The following is a 20,876-nucleotide window of genomic DNA, read 5'->3' on the forward strand; positions in this document are numbered from 1 at the left end:
ATATGAGATCTATTGTAGGCTTGTATAAGTAAGTCTTAATTCCCCTGTTGACCCTTCAACCAGCGTCGAACGGTCACATGCATGCCCTGTACAGAGTATATAGGGGTTATATAAAAGGGATTACTTTATCCTGTAGGATGTTTTTACCAAAAGGGAGGATATTCAATGCTCTATGTTATCTCACACTAAATTAAAGTATCCCCTCGAAAACAAAGTACTCAGGGGGATTTTTTTTTGGGGTGGGGGGGGTGGTTTACACTGCCACGCTGGTTTTACGATAAGTCGATGATAGAGCTTTGCATAAACGGGTTTGTGCAGTGGCATAGGAAGGTACTTTTGAGTGGGGGGGGGCTGAAGACTGATGGCCGGCCTGGGGGATTTTTTGGCATATTCAGGTGGCCTCAGATGCAATTTGGTGCAATGTAGCACACTTCAACACCCACTCCATTTTGTAAATAATTTTGCATTTTCACCTGGCGTTTTGGTGCAATTTGGTGCTCCAAATGAGATTTTTTTCTCATTTGTAATTGAAAAAGGGGTTTTCTGACTGGCGAAGCGGGGGCGGAATGATACTTCCGAATGATACTTCCGCCCCTCCATATTTTTCACTGGGGGGGGGGGCTGGCGCCCCCATCCCCCGGTTCCTACGCCCTTGGGTTTGTGTGAGTGTGTGTGTGTGCATGGGTGCAAATGTCATGTGGATATGAGAACTATTTCAACATGAATTTAAATTCCCAAGTTCACGTTTCTCGTGCAATTGAATGCCCATCCTATCTGATATATAGCGAGGTTCGGTATCGTAACTTAGAGAAAATAGCTTCGAATGAAACCTTCTATTTCTGCAGAAGGTTGATCTTACTTTACCAAAGGAGCACAGAGCATGGCCCGAATTAATAATCGAGAGAGGCAAGGCAACTCTGTAAGGACAAGTTAGAAATTGCCCTGGGATTCTATAAAATAGCTCGACATCATGATTATTTTCAAAAATTTCAATGCACACCTATAAGCGAGAGAAAACACGTACATATGCCTACATGACAGACGAACGATCCGCTAGATCGCTTCCGGTAGCTGTTTAATAGTTGTTTTCAGGCAAAATATTGCTGAAACTGAAACATACTGAGCCCCTTCCAAGATAAATATTGATCTACCTATACGCAACCTACAGTGATGTGTTATAGAGACCACATTTCACAGAGGCAGGCACATCAGCTTTTATGCCTCTTGCAATGGATAGCTAAGCATTAGCTCAGCTGAAAGCTTTCAGCTGAGCTATATAGCGAGTATCTATCAGATACCCGTTATCGACTTATGATTATTAAGCTGGTAACAATGCTCATGTTTTGTAAACAAAACAGATTATCGCTTTACTGCGAAGATAAAATAGTAAACGATCCACAGAAAAGGGTTAAACAACAATCGGTTTCCGTTATCAATTTAATATGTGTTAATCACAAAGTTGTTTGGCATGATGCTCTGTTCATATTCCTTTATAATTAAATTGTTTTGCCTATACTATTGTTCAAGCGTATAAGTTTCTACCAGCTGTTGTATTCCTAGATAGTGGTTTCAATGTTCCATAGTTGTTTAACTGTTTAATAAATATAGAATCTGCGGTTACGAAAAGTTGTTCAACCTTCTTCTACTTTGATTGTGTTTTGTTCGAGGGAATTTGTTTTATGACAGTATAGTGCAGGTTATAATGAAACATGTCAAAATACAGGGTAACCTTCGTGGTTTCATAATTGCAATGGGGAAGGATTTCTTTGCCATGATCTTTTGTAGTGATTTGTTCTCATTTATTGTTTGTTTATTGTACACAGTAAATGAGAACATTTGATACAAGATTTATTGTAGTAATTTCGGTTTAACTAACCTTGGCACGACGTCGAGTCCCACAACATTAGTCACATTGGCAGATATTGCACAACGTTGGTAGTTATCAAACGTCCGTTTTGTTTGATCAAACTGGAAATTTTCAGATGACTGATGTTTTCCAAGAATAGCGCCAAGTGTACCAATTGGAGATGTTCACCATTTTGCAAGGTTTGATAATTTCGTGAAAATCGTATTTTTAGAATTGTTGATTTTTTTTCTGTTTCACACGAATAGAATTGTCCTCGACAAAACGTTAACCTTGATATTTTCACAGATTTAAGCATGTGTATTTCAAGGTTCAAGTCGTTAGGTCGATGCAAGTTACGTAACATTCCGTCCGTATACAGTGATAACTTACAGTGATAGCGGCATACTCCATCTACAGTCAATATCACTCCGCCCAATTTGTCTCTTTCAGTTAAGGAGTGTCAAAAAAGCAACATGATTTCGTTTACTGCTTGCGGGCATGTCAAACACACGAATGGAAGATCACGTGATGATAACATTTACCCAACTTCACATAGCTATAGGCCTTCATAGAGAAGTATAGGAAATGTGCAGTTGCGTAGCAAGAGGGGTGGGGCGGTGCGAGGAGGGGGGGGAGTGTCCTCACATATCTTTTCAGGGACGAAACGGGGACGAAAAACAATTCGCAAAAGAAATACAAATAATAGCCACGATAGAAAGTAACCTGATACTGGATAGGGTATAGGCCCCTACTTATTTCTTTTAGTAATGTGTGTAAGCACGTGATCTGCTTCTCAGCAAGTTTTCTTCGTCAGCCAGGATACTAAACTACTAAACGTAGAACGAGAATCCTCTAACCGCGTAACTTTGATCCATTGCTTGACAGATTTGAGTCCAGGTCCAGCTAACAAGGTATCACGTTTCATTAATGTCTGCATTTTGTAGCAACACGAACAAAACGTCACTTGCAAGCAACAGAAAGTTAACTTTTTTTCAGGTGGCCGCACGCGGTTTGGGGCCAATCTTCAATGGCTTTAACGGAGCTGATGCGGTGGTATCTGTGGTGGTAAATTGGCAAACGTCTTTTCCCCGACAAAAAAAATCAGATCACTTATTTCAAACGAGATACAGATTACTGTATATTGTTGCGCGTCGGCCAAACGAGGACGCCTTCAGGGGCGTAGCGAAGGGGTTTTTGTTGGGGGGGTGTGGAGAATTTGATTTGCCGACGGATCTGGAAGTGGTGACTGAAATGGGGGAGGGGTCTAAGGGGAGGGGGTGTCCCCCTCCCTGGGTGTCCCCCTCCCCTTTTGAAAATTTTTTGTTTTGAAACGTCCTTAGATGCAATCTGCTGTAAATTTTAAGTCAAATTTGATTTGCCGACGGATCTGGAAGTGGTGATTGAAATGGGGGAGAGGTCTAAGGGGAGGGGTGTCCCCCTCCCCTTTGGAAAATTCTTAGTTTGAAACTCCTTAGATGCAATCTGGTGCATATTTTAAGTCAAATTTGATTTGCCGACGGATCTGGAAGTGGTGACTGACCCCCCTCACCCCCCTCACCCCCGCTCGCTACGCCCCTGGACGCCTTGCAACAATTCTGCCTACAGTAGATGACGTGATTGGCGGAACTCGGAGCATGTAGCTGTCAAAAAGACATATAACTCGGAAGAGTATTTGCTTAATTAGCCTATATATGTATTGAATATTGGAACGATTTTCTCAGAACAGTTTCATTTTTTGTTTTGGTTGATAAAACAAAGAAAATCTTAACAAACAGGGTTTACAGACATTTTAATATGTAAGTGTGGTCCTGTCACATGACCAAGCTGATGCATTAACGTTAGAGTAAGATAGGCTACAGTGTAAAGAACACATGCCTTGCAACCACTTACAGCTGTTACAGGTATACTGTTTATGTATGTGTGTGGCTACTTATGAAGAGATGGTTCTTCTACTCAATTATAAATTAACATATAACATGTATGTATCAAGGATGACATAAAACTAACGTGTACTTTCTGAATTATTGAGTGACGTCAATACATAGCATACGCCTTACACACTCATACACACGCGCGAGCGCATGCACATACGCATTTATTAACCATCGCATACATTCCGTTATACCTACACTGAGTGAAATTGTTATTATTTACTGTTTGGGGCTGTAAATCATAAGCAACTCTATCAGACATTTTAATAATAGAGGTTGTGTTTCTTCATTCCTTAAAATGACCATCAATTCAAACTTTCCCATTCATGGTAACTGAAGCAATTCCATGTATTTATTAATAATTATTCCAGGAATTTACACAAAGAGGAGTCCCAGGGGTCGTTCAAGACACTTCCCATTGGAGTGGGTGTCTGGGTGTTCTCCCCCCCCCCCCTAAAAAAAGTTAAGCGTCACTTGGTGCTTTCTGATGCGTATTTAATTTGGACTATAAATTAGGTCTCTAAGTCGGTCTATTGAGTTGTGGTAGTAACTACTTTTCAATAATTGTGCGACGTTTAAGAGGAAGGGATCGAGAGATACGGACCTGTGAATCAATACAATTAACATTGGTACAAAAGTACCACAAACCTGTGTGAACGTGAAATTGAAAGCTATACATAAATCCTTTATAAGTGACTAGTCTGAAAAGCCAATCCTTACTGTTCATGGCATTAACCTTTTCTATAAAGGTCGGTGACGGAATCAGGATTTCTCGCATGAAGGGGCGCGGTCGATACTAAAATACTACCTGAATAGCGGTGCATTAGAGAACAAACGTTTTAAAGAATAAAACAAAATTGAAACAGTTTTTTTTATAATTTTTTATAAAGATTTCCCTAGCAAGAGGCGTGCGAAATTGTTCCTACTTCGTAATACCGTTCCGTATCTTGAGAAAAATAGTATTTGCAGTTAATTCTTAGAACCCAAAAATGTTCGGAGTTTGACTGCGTCCTCTCCATGCCTTTAAGTGTGTCATGATTTGGCCATTTCTTAGCTAGTACATGCCCATGTACTTTTACATACATATTAGACACTTATATAGCGCTGCTACATCGAGATCGTAGCGCTTTACAATCTTAGCCTTGGTCATTGGTAACTTGGCACACCTACACACCAAAGTGCGCGCAATTCAATCAATCTCTCCTGGGGCACCACAGTGCACCACAACCACGTGTCCCCGGGGACTTCCCATAGGGAGCAGCCACAAACCGGAGCACGCAACTATATTTACAAGTTACCTCGCAAGTCCCCATTTATACACCTGGGTGAAGTGCCTTGCCCAAGGACACAACGCAATGATCTGACCAGGGCTCGAACCTGTAATCCTTAGATCACCAGTCCACTGCCACCAGTCCACTTTTGATGATGTACATGTCACATGCTGGTCTGTTTATGAGGTTTGGTCACGACAGTTCAATGTGCAAGTGAAGAGTTCTCCCGAGGTTTGATGAAATCATTAGTTTCAGTACTGAGACAACAGTAATGTTGGCCTTCATATTATGCATGTGGTCTGCGAGGTTCTTTCAACTACCGTGTACTTGTTTACTACTGTGGACTTGTTTACCAAATATACTTTACCTATGAAATGTCCACAACGGTTTTCAGACTTGGTCACCTCATATGACCACCACAGTCCTATGGTTCTTACAATCGATATGTGTGATCTACACAGCAAATATGGTGTCCCAGTGCTGCACTTTCCAAGTTATATTTACAACGTTGTTAGACTTAAACTTCTGTTGACCTTTGACCCCCACCGATTTCAATATGGTTCTTGTACTCACTAAGTTGGATCTATATATACCAAAGTATGAGGTTTATCCAGGCGTAATAGCTTGGCGCAGTTACTGCTTACAAATTATTCAGACTTTGATCTACACAAAAAATACAAAATAAACTAAGATAAACCCACACTTTTACAAGCCAATGTACAACATACATGGACACACACAGGTACACCCACATTATTAGTCCTCACAGGCTCACACCTTCTACAAGAAATCACCCCAAAAATGAAAACAATTGAAATATTCCTTTCTGATATCTTTATTATTATATCCACCATTATGAATAACATAGAAAACAAATACCATATTAAAGACATGCAGGGATTACAAGATAACACTGACCAATAGAGGGCGCACTTTAAAAGTCTGCCCAGTATATGCGTCGTGTTGTCCAATTAGCCAATAAAAAATGAAATAAATGAAGTAACTTTACCAACAATCAGAAATTATTTCATCCTGTGAAAAAACTGACACACCAACGTTACAAGTAACAACTTGTGGACCTTCCACTGAAATGATATTAATTTAATTAATTCATTAATTCATTCATTAATTTAATGGCAGTGTCTCAATATTGCTGAAAACTATTGTGAATCAAGAGAACAGGACCATGTCCGTAAGTATAATTGCTATATTAGAGATATTACAATGTGTCACTAGCAATGACTATACATGACTTGCTGCTGGATCACACTGGCTCTCTGAGAGGCCACAATCATACGTAAAAGTGGTTGTCCAATTACACAACCTCTATTCACCTTATAACCATTATAACAAAGTTTACTTTCAGTATGAAAACAAGATGTGACCCTGTTTGCACTGTTGCACACTAGTTGTTACCCCCTCTCTCTATTAGGGTTCTCTATAAAGGAACCCTACTCTCTATTTCTCAACAGCGCCAATAAACAAATATCACATGACTGTTGGAAATGGCCAGCAATTGGTCAATGATGTTAATACAAAATCAATGTGAAGTACAACACTTGTACCATAAAGTTACATGACAAAAAACCCCAAATTTATTGAGATGATATGAAGATAAATTTTACCACCAGAAGAAAGGAATTTTTTGGACATTTCACTGTATTCCACGTAATCGACGATCGCGGTCAATCCCCGCCTGTCCTCAACTGGTCCTTATTACGATACTTGGTAAGAAAATAAAAGGAATATGAAATTTTATTTCTAGGTTTAACGCACAAACGAGACCTCTTCTTCACGAATCTGACTACAACCCTACAGTTTTATTGTAACGATAATAGAAATAGGATTAAATGTACAAGAATCGATCACAACCCCCAGACTCCACCCATATCATGTAAAAGAAATGACATTCTGGATGAAGTATTTAAAGATCTATCAAATGTGGGTTTCAAACCCCTTAATAGAAGTAAAAAGATTCTACCAACCCCTAGTCGAGTTAACGGTTAAAGTTTTAATAGGTCGTTTAACCAACAGGGTTCTAATTCTATGAACTAATTACATACGTACATATATGTGCCCGTGCTATTTCTGAATGTCTGTACAAAATTGATTTCAACATTGTGAATACACGTTAATAGTTAATAAGAAAAAGAGGTTACATTTATGTTAATAGATTTTACGAATATCAAACGAGGCTCCAGCAATCCATTCTTGTTTACAATCCTGTTAGGAACGAATTTGAAAAGCTGTAAGAAAAATCACCCTACTATTTGTGACAAAATCAAAAGTGTTATTAGCAACTCCTGTGGTTCTACCATGTGAAGTATGGAAGCGGTTGGTTGCCATTTCAGGTTTAATAAATACACACAACAGCGATGTTTCATAAAGTGGGTGGGTTGTATGTTGGATACCCATTCTGGGGGTAGTCAGCGACTTAAAAAGCATGACTTTATGTCAACATCTTTTCTCTTTATTTAGTTTTCCATCGAAAAAGATTCATGATGTAAAAACTAATCAAAGTGTGTTCCACTTCCAGCCGACCACAGAAAACGATTCAAAATGGCCTAAGAAGCCTAGGTGGCAACTTTTCGTCTAGATATTTTCCAAATGGCACCAACTTATCATATTGTTGATGGTTCTCGATACACGGAAATGCAGGCAATTGAAGTGTATCTGCTAGTTAACGAATAATGTCTGCAAATACCTATGACTTATCAATGCTTTCAAAATTGTAACCATATATCAACAGATTTAATCCAGTGTTTTTTTTTGTGATTTGATGCGAGGCTATTTAAAGATTCAACCTGCTGCTTCCAGTCAAGACCAGAAACTTGGTTTGAACCAAGAGCTTTGATATCTTACAAGAGTCCTGAGAAAAATGAATTTTTCGATTTCTTTTGTTCGTTTCATTCATATAACAATTTTTCATTTTTTCTTTTTTTTCTCCACCAAAAAAACAAAAACAACGCCTGTATCTTTCTGTTAACAATTACTGTTACACTCCTAACAGGAATATGATTTCAGCATGCAATACAGGTATATACAGATAAACACAATGTCATGCAAGGGAAAATAAAGAAATATGAAAAGAGATGTTGTTCTTATTTAAAGATAGACAACAGAAACTGGGAACAATTTCACTTTTGTTGATCTTATGCTTGAGATTAATCACACTTTTGTTTATAAATATTACGAACAAATCAACAGTTTGTAAAACTGATTGTATGAATCAAAGAATTTGTTATAATGACCATTCATGTGCAGTAACAAATTTGGCCAGAAAATCTGTGTTTTCTGCCAGTGATTCTAAGAACCAACTGAAAAACGAAACTAATTAATTTATACATCGACTTCCACCAAAACGACAATTCAACAATTTCGAAGAGAACCGTTAAAAGATGGTTCAGCTTTAAAAAACAAAATATTACAAATTTTTTTTAAAAGTGTATTTGTGAGGTGTTAAAAAGCAAATTTCCACAGGTTTAGATATTTAAATTTTTATTTTAAACAAACTCAGCATATATTTAAAAACTGCATTGCAAGGTTCTCGGATAAATGTGGTTGATCACCTTGGTAACATGGGGTGGTTGATGAAAACGAAAAAAAAAGAAAGAAACAACTACTTTGTGTGTTTGGAAAAGGAAGCACAGATTGTCGGTAAGTGAATTTACCTACCCTGTTACAAAAAAAATAGTGTGAAGAGTTGCACGCAGTATTGACATAAACAGCAGAAAGACCTCGTAATAATCAAAGACCGTTTGCCCCGTGGTTCACGTTTATAAAAATGGTAATTTCATTTCAAAATTGGCTGTTTATATTTTTGGAAAACTTTCAAACAGAAAGGAAAATCCTCACAAGATTTTGAATTATGGAGAATATTTACTGAGGGTGTGATGACTATAAAAATTTAAAAATTAGCATTTTTTTTTTTTTAAATCTCTGAGAATTTTGACCGAGGTTGTGTGATGACTATAAAAATTAGCGGAGTCTTGTTTCTTTTTTTTCGGTAGTTACTGCCATGTCAACGAAAACAAAACATGCGGTTGCCAAGAACGCAGAAATATTTGACACAAGTATATAGAAAAAAATACTTGCTTCATTTTAATTTCAATCATATGACAAATTTTCCTTGTCGTCAGTTTATAGAGCTACAATAATACTAAGGATGACAAACCTTGATACTACTGAGGGCAAAAAATGTCTTTGAATGAAGCAAAAAAGGTGGAGATATTTTCAACTTCCTATCATAAAATCATTTTCTTTTAGTTTGCTTGAAAGTGACAAGTTTCTGGGTGTAGTCACATGACCATGCTGAACCAATCAGGAAAAGGACCCAGTCACGACATGACATACAACTCCTTTTAACTGACAACGTCATCGAATACACGAAGGAGGAGAGTTGATCCGTTTTTTGCTGTAGTCAAGGCCCAAAAAATATATAAAATAGAAAAACACAAAAACTGAAGACAAAACGACAAAAACAGAACTAATGAAACTAGAGGAAAGAAATCAAAATATCAACACTGCCACCAAGCCATTCTTGCATAAATTGTCCTCACATAATTAGGCCGCTGTGTGTACCTCGAATCAGTATGTGACTTGTGGTACACATCTAGACCTACTTAACCCTTCTGACCACCCCTTCCTGTGATAATTATGCCCCCCCCTTCTAACTCCCCCTCCCTCCATCCTAAACATTCATCCGTGGAATCAAATGCATTTCTATTCCTACAGATATCATGACACCGACTGGTCAGCCCTTGTGTATAGTCACGACCACACCTTGCAGTGTTGGGTCCTAGACGTCCGCACTGGCTGCTGCCTCTTGTTCCTTGGCCTTCAAGAGAGTTGCTTCGTGGAGGGCCTGCTGGGCTAGATAGTTCTCCCGTCTAATCTGGTCACGGACAAAGTCGGGCACGTCTGGGATCATGTACGCCAGGGCCATCTTGATCAGGAAGATCACGTGCTGTTGACAGAAAAAAAACGATTATCTCGTCACTTGCCCACGTAGACTGTCACGTGACACACGGTTACAAACAGCATAGTGTGACACATACTGCGTCCACAGTTGAGCAGAGAAGATGCTTAAACTTAAGAAATTGACCGAAATGATCATCATCTGGCCAGTGAAAGCCTCTATTGGATATATCTAATATAATATATCTAATATAATATATCTAATATAATATATCTAATACAATATATCTAATACAATATATCTAATAAAATATATCTAATAAAATATATCTAATATAATATATCTAATACAATATATCTAATACAATATATCTAATACAATATATCTAATATAATATATCTAATAAAATATATCTAATATAATATATCTAATATAATATATCTAATACAATATATCTAATATGATATATCTAATATAATATATCTAATAAAATATATCTAATACAATATATCTTATACAATATATCTAATACAATATATCTTATACAATATATCTAATATAATATATCTAATATAATATATCTAATACAATATATCTAATATAATATATCTAATACAATATATCTTATACAATATATCTAATACAATATATCTTATACAATATATCTAATATAATATATCTAATATAATAAATCTAATATAACATATCTAATATAATATACGATAGGTGATATAAAATATATTCCTCCATCCCTCCCTCTGTCCGTAATATATAGAGGTTACCTCAATCTGTATATCAAATGTCCACGTATAGAATGTATGCTGGACGCAACTTTGGTATGAAAAAATTACATCTATATAAAGATATAACTATATATATGTATATTGATATCATGGAATATATCATCTGGATACAACCAAGTCTTTATAGGAACCATGCACGATATTTAAAACTAAATTATACCATTGATCGTACAGATGACGTTTCTACATTCAAATTATAGGAGATCGTGAACAAGGACCCTTCTTCAAGAACCAAAGCGGAGCTAATTACCTCGTACAGGAGAACAAAGACAAGCTTCATGGTCAAGATTATCCAGTTGTCTCTTGTGGGCTCGTAGGGGGGATTGGGTCCGGTGTAAAATCCTCGGTATCTACACGGGAAATAAAAAAAAACGTGTAAATTATGTGAAAATGATTGATCCTCTTTTATGAATTGTATATCATTAATTAATACTGGAATATATAGGAATTAAAATTGAATTGAAAAGTCTACTTTTCCTACACATTTACCAAGCACATAACTTTAAAATTTAAAAAAACCAAATCAAACAATAAAAACCAAACCCCCCCCCCCCCAGAAAAGCCAAAAGGCTTGTGATTCCTTGGCTTATAACTGTCTATGCAATCACCTGATTACAAGGGCCACTGAGAATGTATCTTAAAGTCACAAACCAGTACAACGGAAAAGAATTCAAGATAACTTGACAATTGCTTAGATATAATTACACTTTTAAAAGTTGATGGTAGTAGGGTCACATTTTAGTGAAAGTGAGTGGTGAACATTTTACTTGAAATTTGGCAATATTTTCCCAAAGCCCCAAATATTGAATGTGGAAGCCTCCCGAGCCCATGTAAGATATTGAATTGCAGAAGAATGTCCCACTCACAACCCCTCCTCCACACAAGTTTATAGGAACACAATTGTGACCCTGTGCAACCTTATGGAGGAAGGTACAACATCTGTCTGGCGTTTATACTCCAACTCGCCGTCTGCGCTCTAGCACCCAATCATTGCTTTCTATGCACCCTGTGTTCCACTAAATCTTATGGCGAGCGATCTTTCCAGTACTCCTCAACCCTCCTTTTGGAATAAACTCCCACTCAACATAAATAATGTGGTGTCTGTGGAGATGTTCAAACTGTTTTGAAGACACACCTGTTTTCATTGTTATAATTGTTTGTTTACTCTTATTGTATATTGTGTACATATCTTTCACTTTCTTTTGTACAGCGCGGCGAGACTTTATTGAAAGTTGGGCTATATTGAATGTTGCGCTATATAAGAACTGTTTATTATTATTATTATTATTATGACCCTCAAAACAACTACTATCAAGCTACAGTAGTGAACATTATAGAACAACAATCACCAACAACAGGTTTCATCTATTTCCAAGTTGAGTAAGTTTTTAACAAGGAATTTTTTTACATTTTGACCACTACAGACCTTTGACCTCAGCTATTGAAAATATCAACTGAGAATCCATCCAGAGGACACCTACAAACCAAGTTTGAGATTCATCAAAGCTGGACTTTTGATTAAGCCTGCTTTCAAGGTGTTCAGGCTTTGACCACTTTTGTCCTTTGACCTCTTTTGTCCTTTTGACAACTTGCACTTTTGACCTCATTTGTCCTTTGACCTGAGTTATCAAACCTAATAGACAGCTTATACACATCAAGGGACACCACTTTGAGGCTCAGGAAGGCTGTTCTTGCTGGGTAAGCTTCCCTACAAGAAATGAACATTTCTACCACTCCTGACCTCAAATGACCTTTGACCTCCACAACAAACCATCCCATGCTAAGTATGAGATTCAACAAAGTTATTATTATCGAGTTCATAAGTTCCTTAAGTTATCCGGGTTTTTTCACTATTGACGACCTCATATAACCTTTGACCTCCAACAGGAAATTTGGGAGAAGTAGCAATTATCACTGCCCACCAAATAGATGAGTTAGCTCGCTTGTAAGTGTTTCATGTCTTGTCCACTGTTGACCCCAAATGACCTTTGACTTCCAAAAAACAATACCAGCCGAGAATTCAATACCGGCATCTCTCTAGTAAATATTAAGTTTCATGCCTGCTACGCAGTGAGTTACCATGTTTACAAGGTGACACTACACACATATGCCATCACAGTCGCATTTATTTCCCTTTGCCTATGGCTATGAATGGAAATAAAAACATTAGAAATAGTTTCTTTATCAGGGATTGAACATGAGTAACAACAATAGAGTTCCCAACCTCTGGTGTATTGGAATACCCGGGCTCTAAGTTTTCTACAGCGGTAGGCTGGAAATCGGGATATATCTGAAAACACAAACATTACCAAGGGTTCTAAAGATCTAAGAGTTTAACTAAAGTGAAACAGCACCTAACCACCACCCCTCAACCCCCCCCCCCATCATGCCATATGCGTCACCTCACCTGCACTCTGTTGCATTGATATCTGAATCGACTGGTGCGGAATCCTTTTCGAAATTCGATGTATTGAACACCGACAGAGAGAATTCCATGTATCCTGCTAACCCTCCTTCACCATATCTGTGCTTGTAAACTGCTTGCGGAATGAACTCGGAAGTGAAAGCAAGGACCAAGGCCTAGAATGGGGAGAGAATGAATAAACATGAAATATGATATTAAATATTCAAATGACTACAAAGAGTTAATAACTTAATCCAGAAACAAAATTTCTTTGCCGGAAGCAATCAGTCCCCAACGAGCGAGTTAATGAGCTCAGAGAGCAGTTTTTGTAGCCCTGCCCCCAAAATTTGGTCAAATGTATGAAATTTCCGGAAACTGCTTGAGACCTACCCCTCTGGTATAAATATTTGAATAATGCAAAAGAAGGCTTCGCTGGCCATCATGACACGGTAAGTTTAATCTCACAACATTTATTTTTCGTAATAAAACAGTAAAAAAAATTATTTTTGTCGTACTTTCTGATAAATCTCCATTGCCTTTTTTCATGGCTCCAAAAAGTGCCTTTAAATGAATAAACATGAATCACGATATTGAATATTCATGTCACTTAGGAAGAGTGAATGGCTGAATGCAGAATCAAAATGTCTTTCCCGGAAGTCTACCGTTTGGGGACTCAAATTTCTTATCTTTGACGTTTGGATATAGCGAGTCACATTTTTGCCTTTTCATGAGATTTTCTTAAAATCACATTCTGCATTGACTAGACTCCGCGTGTCAGTGACAACTCTCACATACGAGTCATCATTGCCGGAAATCTTGCATCATTGCATATTGCATTGCATCTTGCATCATTGCATAAAGCCTGCTTTTCATCACTTACATTGACCGGGGAAAGAAGGTATCGTACTTACATTGGTTAGGACCGACAAGTTGCCAATCGCCAGGAGTATAGCATACCATGCTCCTGTGAAAAAGTTAAGAGGATGGAAGATGTCACAAGGTGAAAGGGGTGTAAATAGGTCCAACAGTTCCCTCTCCCTACACTCTCCGTGCATTTGGTATTTGGAGGGCACACTTTACTAATCATTGTCAGGTCAAATTTGTTTGGGATAAGAGCGAAAGAAGAATCTGCCCTTTATACAAACGGATAAGCAACGACTTTGAATCCTGTGATCTGTGAAGAATACGTTGAAAAATAATTTGGATGTTTCTCTGGTCGATCGCGTTACCGACGTGGAAGAGAAAAAAATATACGACGATGTGGTCGTAAGACACCCTTCTCATTTATACAGGTTCACTGATGCCTAAATATCTGATCTAAAGTTTCCTTTGCTAGTGACTACTGGAGCAGAGAAGCCTTAACCATTATGGAATTATTATCATAGTTTATGTAACTGGTGACCTCCGGGTGACCTGGGAACTAAGTAAAACCGCTCACCGATATCCTGAGCTCTGGCAGCGTACGGTCTGCGAAGCTGTGAGATGAACTTAAAGGCATCCAACCGGATCTCGATGAGATTGTTCAGGAGAGCGAAGAAAGGAGCCAATGGGAATGCGGCAACAAAGATGGTCGTGAAACCGAACTGAACGACTAGACAAAAGGATGAAATCGGAGAGAGAGCATGAAGCGGTGAATTGATTTCATTTGAAATATGTCTAGAGATACAACATCTTCCTTGAAAGTATATTCATATTAAGTAATACATGTTGTCTTGATATGTGTGATATGAGTGTATGTGTCCTGTCAGTCAGTCAGTCAGGTAGTGAGTTTGTTTGTCTGTCTGTCTTTCTCATATTTGAAGTTCCAATAGTTGTGGATTCACAGAAGACTCTGATGCCCTGTTTACTTGTCAGTTAGATATCTCTATATGCTGCACCAAACACAAACATTTCTACCCGTACCAGAGCTACAACGGGCTTGCATTTCCAACATGGTTGTAGAAACACTAACTACATGTTTTAAATTGTCATTCTGAAAATGATACAACGGGCAACAATCTTGTCGCAACTTTGGTGAGTAAGATCTGAGCGGATACTTCTTGACTTGAAATGTAAATTGCAAAGGTTTATTGTAAGTGCAGGATTGAATAGATCTCTTACTGCCTGTTTGGTTTGGTGGGTAATGCATTGAGGGGGATGGCTGCTGTTGAAGGGGGGGGGGTGCATTAATGTAGGTAATATATTAATAATTATAATAATAATAATAATTTACCCATCTCCAGGTACTCCTTGAATAGCCCTCGTGGTCCCAGGTCAGCCAGGTCCAGGTCTTTCTCCCATTGTTCGTACCTCCCCTTACTCTTCTTGGCCTCCTGACGCCCTCGGTAGGATCGGATGCAGTTCAGGATGACCCTGCAGAAAGAAATTATTACGGCCATTGTCTTTATTTCGGAAATATTAAAACATGTTATGTTAACCTTCCAAGCCTCGGCTTGGAATGTCAATCCCATCCCATCCATTCCCCTTCCTCCTCCAAAACAGATCCATCCCACTCCCCCTCCCCCCTCCTTCAAACACACACAGCCCCCCTTCACAGCTTCCACAGCCCCATTCACTGCTGTGTCTGGTTATCAGGTAAAAGTCTATTAAAGTTTCACACAAAACACCACCAAGTAAACTTAAAGCACTTATATGAAAACATCTTTAAATTCATATAATATCAGTTCTAACTGCAATCTGCATCTATCATTTGCATATATGCTACAAATCATATTTTATTTGATAAGATACATTGTGATAGAAGTAGGACCAATGTGTTTTAGCCTCTCTTTTGCCCCTTTTTTGGGGGGAGGGAGGTGGGGTGGGTTGCTCAGAGTTACATACTTCTTTTTAAATCTGAGAATATATTATACCTTTCATAAAGATGTTGAAAAGTGAATCAAATTATAGAAAATCAAATTCTAACTTCTAATAAATATAGTTTATGATTAGAATAAAATCACTCACGGGGTGCCAAGTTCCATGAAGTTATTGAAGAACTGTTTGCCGCACATAGTGATGGCGATGTTGATGAACAGTTCTTGCATGCAACCGGAAGCATCGCACTGCACAGAGAAATAACAGTTACGTCTCAGAATTTCAGGTTTTAATGGTAATAATATAATATTTGCTTTTTATATAGCGCTTTATACCAGCGATAGGTCTCAAAGCGCTTTACAGACGTTTATATTACCCCTGGTCAATGATAACCTGTCCCAGAGACAATCCCTCCAGTCGGCAGCAGTTATATACTGCGCCCAATGACAAGTTACCTCACAGGTACCCATTTAACCCCTGGATGGAGAGAGGCAAGTGAGATAAAGCATCTTGCCCAAGGACACAACGTAGTGAACTAGGCAGGAATCGAACCAGCAATCTTTGGATCATGAGTCCAACGCCTTAGCCAATTGGCCACCACGCTCTCACGTTTTACTTGCAGCATAAAATATGTTTGTTAAACTACACATTAAGGACCAGCTTACAACAAGACCAACTGCCTCCTGAAGACTGGAGGGGGGAGGGGGCGGACAAAACTTGAAAACTTCTTGTTTGTCCAAAGGTTTCTGCACACTAGAAAAACAACTCAATGAAGTTTCAAAGAGATCTGGAGTGCTCAGCAAAAAATAATTCTACCCATAGAGGGGGGGGGGGGGGATATCTAAGGCATATCATAAACATAATCCAAAAGAGTGTTGTCATCAAGCAAGGAAGCAGGGAGAAGCAAACTAAAATTATGATCGTTACTTTAATACCTACGTGACGTAGGTGTTTAAGATGAACAGATCCCAACTGAAAAGCAGTACTTTTATCATCGTCAAATCAAATATGATAAAGTAAAACAAAGTAGTAAGAGATATCAAATTCCTAGAGGCAAATTTTGAGTAAGGCCACCCCTAAAAATGGAAGAGAGTTTTTTTTCTCTCTCTTAGCCATGTGGGGCAAGATCCTGACGAGATGGGGAGTGAGGGGGTTACAGCCCGGGGGCCCAGGGTCAGGTAAGGAACCTGGCAAAAAATATGACATGAAAGGAAATTGATTTACATCTACAAACTGTAATTCAATAAGTAGAAAGAGGAAGGGTCAGAAGGGACACGGCCTATTTGGAATATCTGTCTTACCACACAACATGTCCGTCTGGGGGGGGGGGGAGATAAGATATTCCTACCAAGTTGTTTAGGTTCCTAATTCTCACCAAGAATTACTCAACAGCAGATCGAATCGAATCCGACTAAAGACACCTCCCGGATATTTTTTCACAGAATCTCATATAATTCTTTCGGAAATTTTGTTTTCATTACCTACCCTGAGACATTTTCATACAAGTGTATAAATCACATGCGAATGGAAATGAGTCGGGGGGGGGGAGGGGTTGGGTGATTATATATATTTGGGAGACTTCAACATGGCATGCTCTTGTTAACAGTTCCTCTCACCTCCTCCTGGCGAAGACCAAAGATCTTTCCGTAGTCACTTGGGTTACCGGGCAGTCTGAGCAAAAAGAAAAACAACAAGAAGGGGGGGGGGGAGAAAAGGTAAGTTTATTTAATATCTACAGTACTTTTAAGCCCACATTCTGTACATTGCAAAGATTTTAATAGAAACTTCTCAAAATGACAGACAAAATGAATACATTGTGAAATGGTTTGTAAAAACAATGCTGTTTCTGCAATGACCATGATTCACCTTCACCAAGAACAAAACCCTGCAAAGTTAGATGAAACAACTTGTGTAACATGTACTGTAGATGGGCAGACAAAACCACCCCCCACCTGCCCCCCCCCCAAAAAAAACAGGCCTTAAGGAGACCAAATCTTCCCTTAACTGTGCCCTAAATTGATCAAAGGTGTTTCTTTTGAGTTCCACACGGTAGAACTGCGGTAGTCAGTTACGGCCGCTATCCTCTCTCTATACATATGGCAGCTATGCGTACAATGCTAAAAGACACAATAGAAAACATCACAGAAAGAAACTTTTGCTATTCGAACCAATTTTACAACTAAAAGTCACATGTTTCTCACATGTCCCTGAAACATGTGCAAAGTATGTGCAAAGTATATGCAAAATATGTGCAAAACTCTGTGGGTTTGGCACCTGTGACAAAGTGTGAATGTGTGTTTTGTACCTGTGGCAAAAACCAGAGATCATCCAAGATACAAGATTTTACACAAGTGGTAGCAAAACTTGGATAATTCTCTGTATCAAGAATGACTATGTCACTTTTAGACATTGGGATTTCTTGCCACAGGTTGCCACAAGTTGCCACCATTTGCTGTGTCAACCCTGTGTTATAGGGTTACCACACGATACCCTTTGAAAACAAAACCTGTGGTTATTTTGTGACAAACACTTGAATATTCTGGCTCATCATGTGCACTGCATGTCAGAAACACACATTTTGAAATAAAAGATATCATTTTCGGTTTCCAGGGAGATAAATCACAGTTTTCTAACCTCATGAATTTGGGACCTGTGATAACCGGGTATTTTTCTATTGGCTTCTCTGTAAAGGGTGGGTTATATGCACAGGAGAAAAGATAGTAAGCGATACACGTGAAAAACAGGCAAGGAGCCTCAAAAACCATTTAACGGAAGAAAGAAAGAAAAAACTCACTTTCCCTTCAAGAATGCAATGTAGAAACTAGTGGAGTAGTAGTTCACAAACGCAAAGAGATACATCTTGAAGGTGAAACTGTCTTCGTACTCGGTCTCCGTACGATGCAACTCTGAAAGAGAAAGATGACAAGATTGGCTCAAAATCAAAATAAAATAAAACTGTTAGCAAACTGCTTATCCACTAGAGAGCCTGTGTAGGAGAATGTGTAAAAGTAAGTTGACATTTCAATCCTAGCAGGATCTTCTTCAGAGGCTAAATGACAAGTAACAGTGACAGAAGGGACAAAAACACGCACAGAATACAGACAGGTTAATGAGCATGGTGAACACAAAGAGATAGATGTAAGGGGATTAGTAGACAAGGGGATGGAGAAATTGGTTCAACTTAATGTTGTCTGCACCTCCATTGCCAATTTGTTAACGATGAAAGTGGTCACTCTAGTTCTAAATGATGGTCCCTTTTCTGACCTTCAAGATGCCATCAAATATTACCCCAAAAAACCTGAAAATTTGCATGTATGTTGACATACTTAGGGTTACCATACATCTGGGGATCAGGGGATCTGGGAAACAGGGGATCCCCATACATCTGGGGATCATCTGGGGATGTTGAAATACTTAGGGTTACCAAACATCTGGATTCCATGGATCATATTCTTGTTGTTTCTAACCTTACATAAATTTTGTTCAAAATATCCAGGATTTTTAGGTAGTTCAAAACAAACTGAACATTTTTATAAATATTTAAATATATAACCATTCCACCAACCATAGATATATAACCATACCACCAACCATTAATATAGAAACATACCAACCATAAATATATAACCGTACCACCAACCATATTGAGAGCAGGCATTACCGCTTCGGAGACAATACGCTCATTTTGCATATTATATAAAATCGTTTTGATCACAAATAACTTACCAAGATTGGTGAGCCAGACAGCGATTCGCTCATAAAGCTGCAAAGGACAGAACAGAAAAAAAAAATAATATTGCATCAAAGCTCCTGGAATGAGTCTCTCCTTTGTAAACTGATGTACATCATCAATGTCCTGCCCCTTCCCCCCCCCCCAGCACCTGTTTAGTCATACAGTATAACTTCTAAACTGAGGAAAGAGCATATTTCTACCATGAAAATTACTTGAGACTATAAAAGATTCCAATCCTTGATAAACTTTGTTGACAACTGTTCTTGTGAAAGAAATCTTCCTTTCTTAACCCACATAACAGAATCAGCCTCTGATATCCAACAAAGGTCCCTATTATGTACCAGTTCTACAACCACAGACTATTAATATTTAACGTAATGTCCCCAAATATACAAATGCGGTTAGAATTGCAACCACCATGAAAAGCACAGAAATATTCCGATGCGGTTCAAACTGGAACCACCTTAAATAGTACTGAAATGTATCGATGCAGTTTGAACTACAACCACCATAAATAGTACCGAAATGTACTAATGCAGTTTAAACCGCAACCACTTTAGCTAGTACTGGAAGTGAATTGTATTTGGAATATGATGACTTGACTAGATCAGTTACTTCTGATTTGAAGTGACTCGTTTCAAGTCTATCCTTCAGTACTTGATATCGAGGGGAATTTAAAGCCTAGATCGGTTACTTCTGATTTGAAGTGACTCGTTTCAAGTCTATCCTTCAGTACTTGATATCGAGGGGGGGTTTTAAAGCCTAGATCGGTTACTTCTGATTTGAAGTGACTCGTTTCAAGTCTATCCTTCAGTACTTGATATCGAGGGGAATTTAAAGCCTAGATCCGTTACTTCTGATTTGAAGTGACTCGTTCCAAGTCTATCCTTCAGTACTTGATATCTAGGGGAGTTTAAAGCCTAGATCGGTAACTTCTGATTTGAAGTGACTCGTTTCAAGTCTATCCTTCAGTACTTGATATCGAGGGGAGTTTTAAAGCCTAGATCCGTTACTTCTGATTTGAAGTGACTCGTTTCAAGTCTATCCTTCAGTACTTGATATCGAGGGGGGTTTTATAGCCTAGATCCGTTACTTCTGATATGAAGTGACTCGTTTCAAGTCTATCCTTCAGTACTTGATATCGAGGGGAGTTTATAGCCTAGATCCGTTACTT

General features: G+C 38.4%; 1 protein-coding gene across 9 annotated transcripts in view; it reads right to left on the minus strand.

Moving 5' to 3' along the window:
• Positions 1-5,867: 5,867 nt before the first annotated feature.
• LOC139968739 (anoctamin-4-like) overlaps positions 5,868-20,876 on the minus strand; it is a 103,640-nt gene continuing 88,631 nt past the window's right edge. For all 9 annotated transcript variants that reach the window (XM_071973146.1, XM_071973113.1, XM_071973136.1 and 6 more), the window contains 10 exons: positions 19,696-19,732; positions 18,764-18,875; positions 17,586-17,640; positions 16,120-16,217; positions 15,386-15,525; positions 14,612-14,764; positions 14,085-14,137; positions 13,177-13,349; positions 11,020-11,119; positions 5,868-10,014 (listed from right to left, as the gene is read on the minus strand). In XM_071973146.1, the coding sequence (XP_071829247.1) occupies positions 9,847-10,014; positions 11,020-11,119; positions 13,177-13,349; positions 14,085-14,137; positions 14,612-14,764; positions 15,386-15,525; positions 16,120-16,217; positions 17,586-17,640; positions 18,764-18,875; positions 19,696-19,732 (1,089 nt within the window). In that variant the 3' untranslated portion in view covers positions 5,868-9,846. The remainder of the gene's footprint in view (positions 10,015-11,019; positions 11,120-13,176; positions 13,350-14,084; positions 14,138-14,611; positions 14,765-15,385; positions 15,526-16,119; positions 16,218-17,585; positions 17,641-18,763; positions 18,876-19,695; positions 19,733-20,876) is intronic.

This window comes from Apostichopus japonicus, chromosome 1, assembly GCF_037975245.1.
Source record: "Apostichopus japonicus isolate 1M-3 chromosome 1, ASM3797524v1, whole genome shotgun sequence".
Lineage (NCBI taxonomy): Eukaryota > Metazoa > Echinodermata > Holothuroidea > Aspidochirotida > Stichopodidae > Apostichopus > Apostichopus japonicus.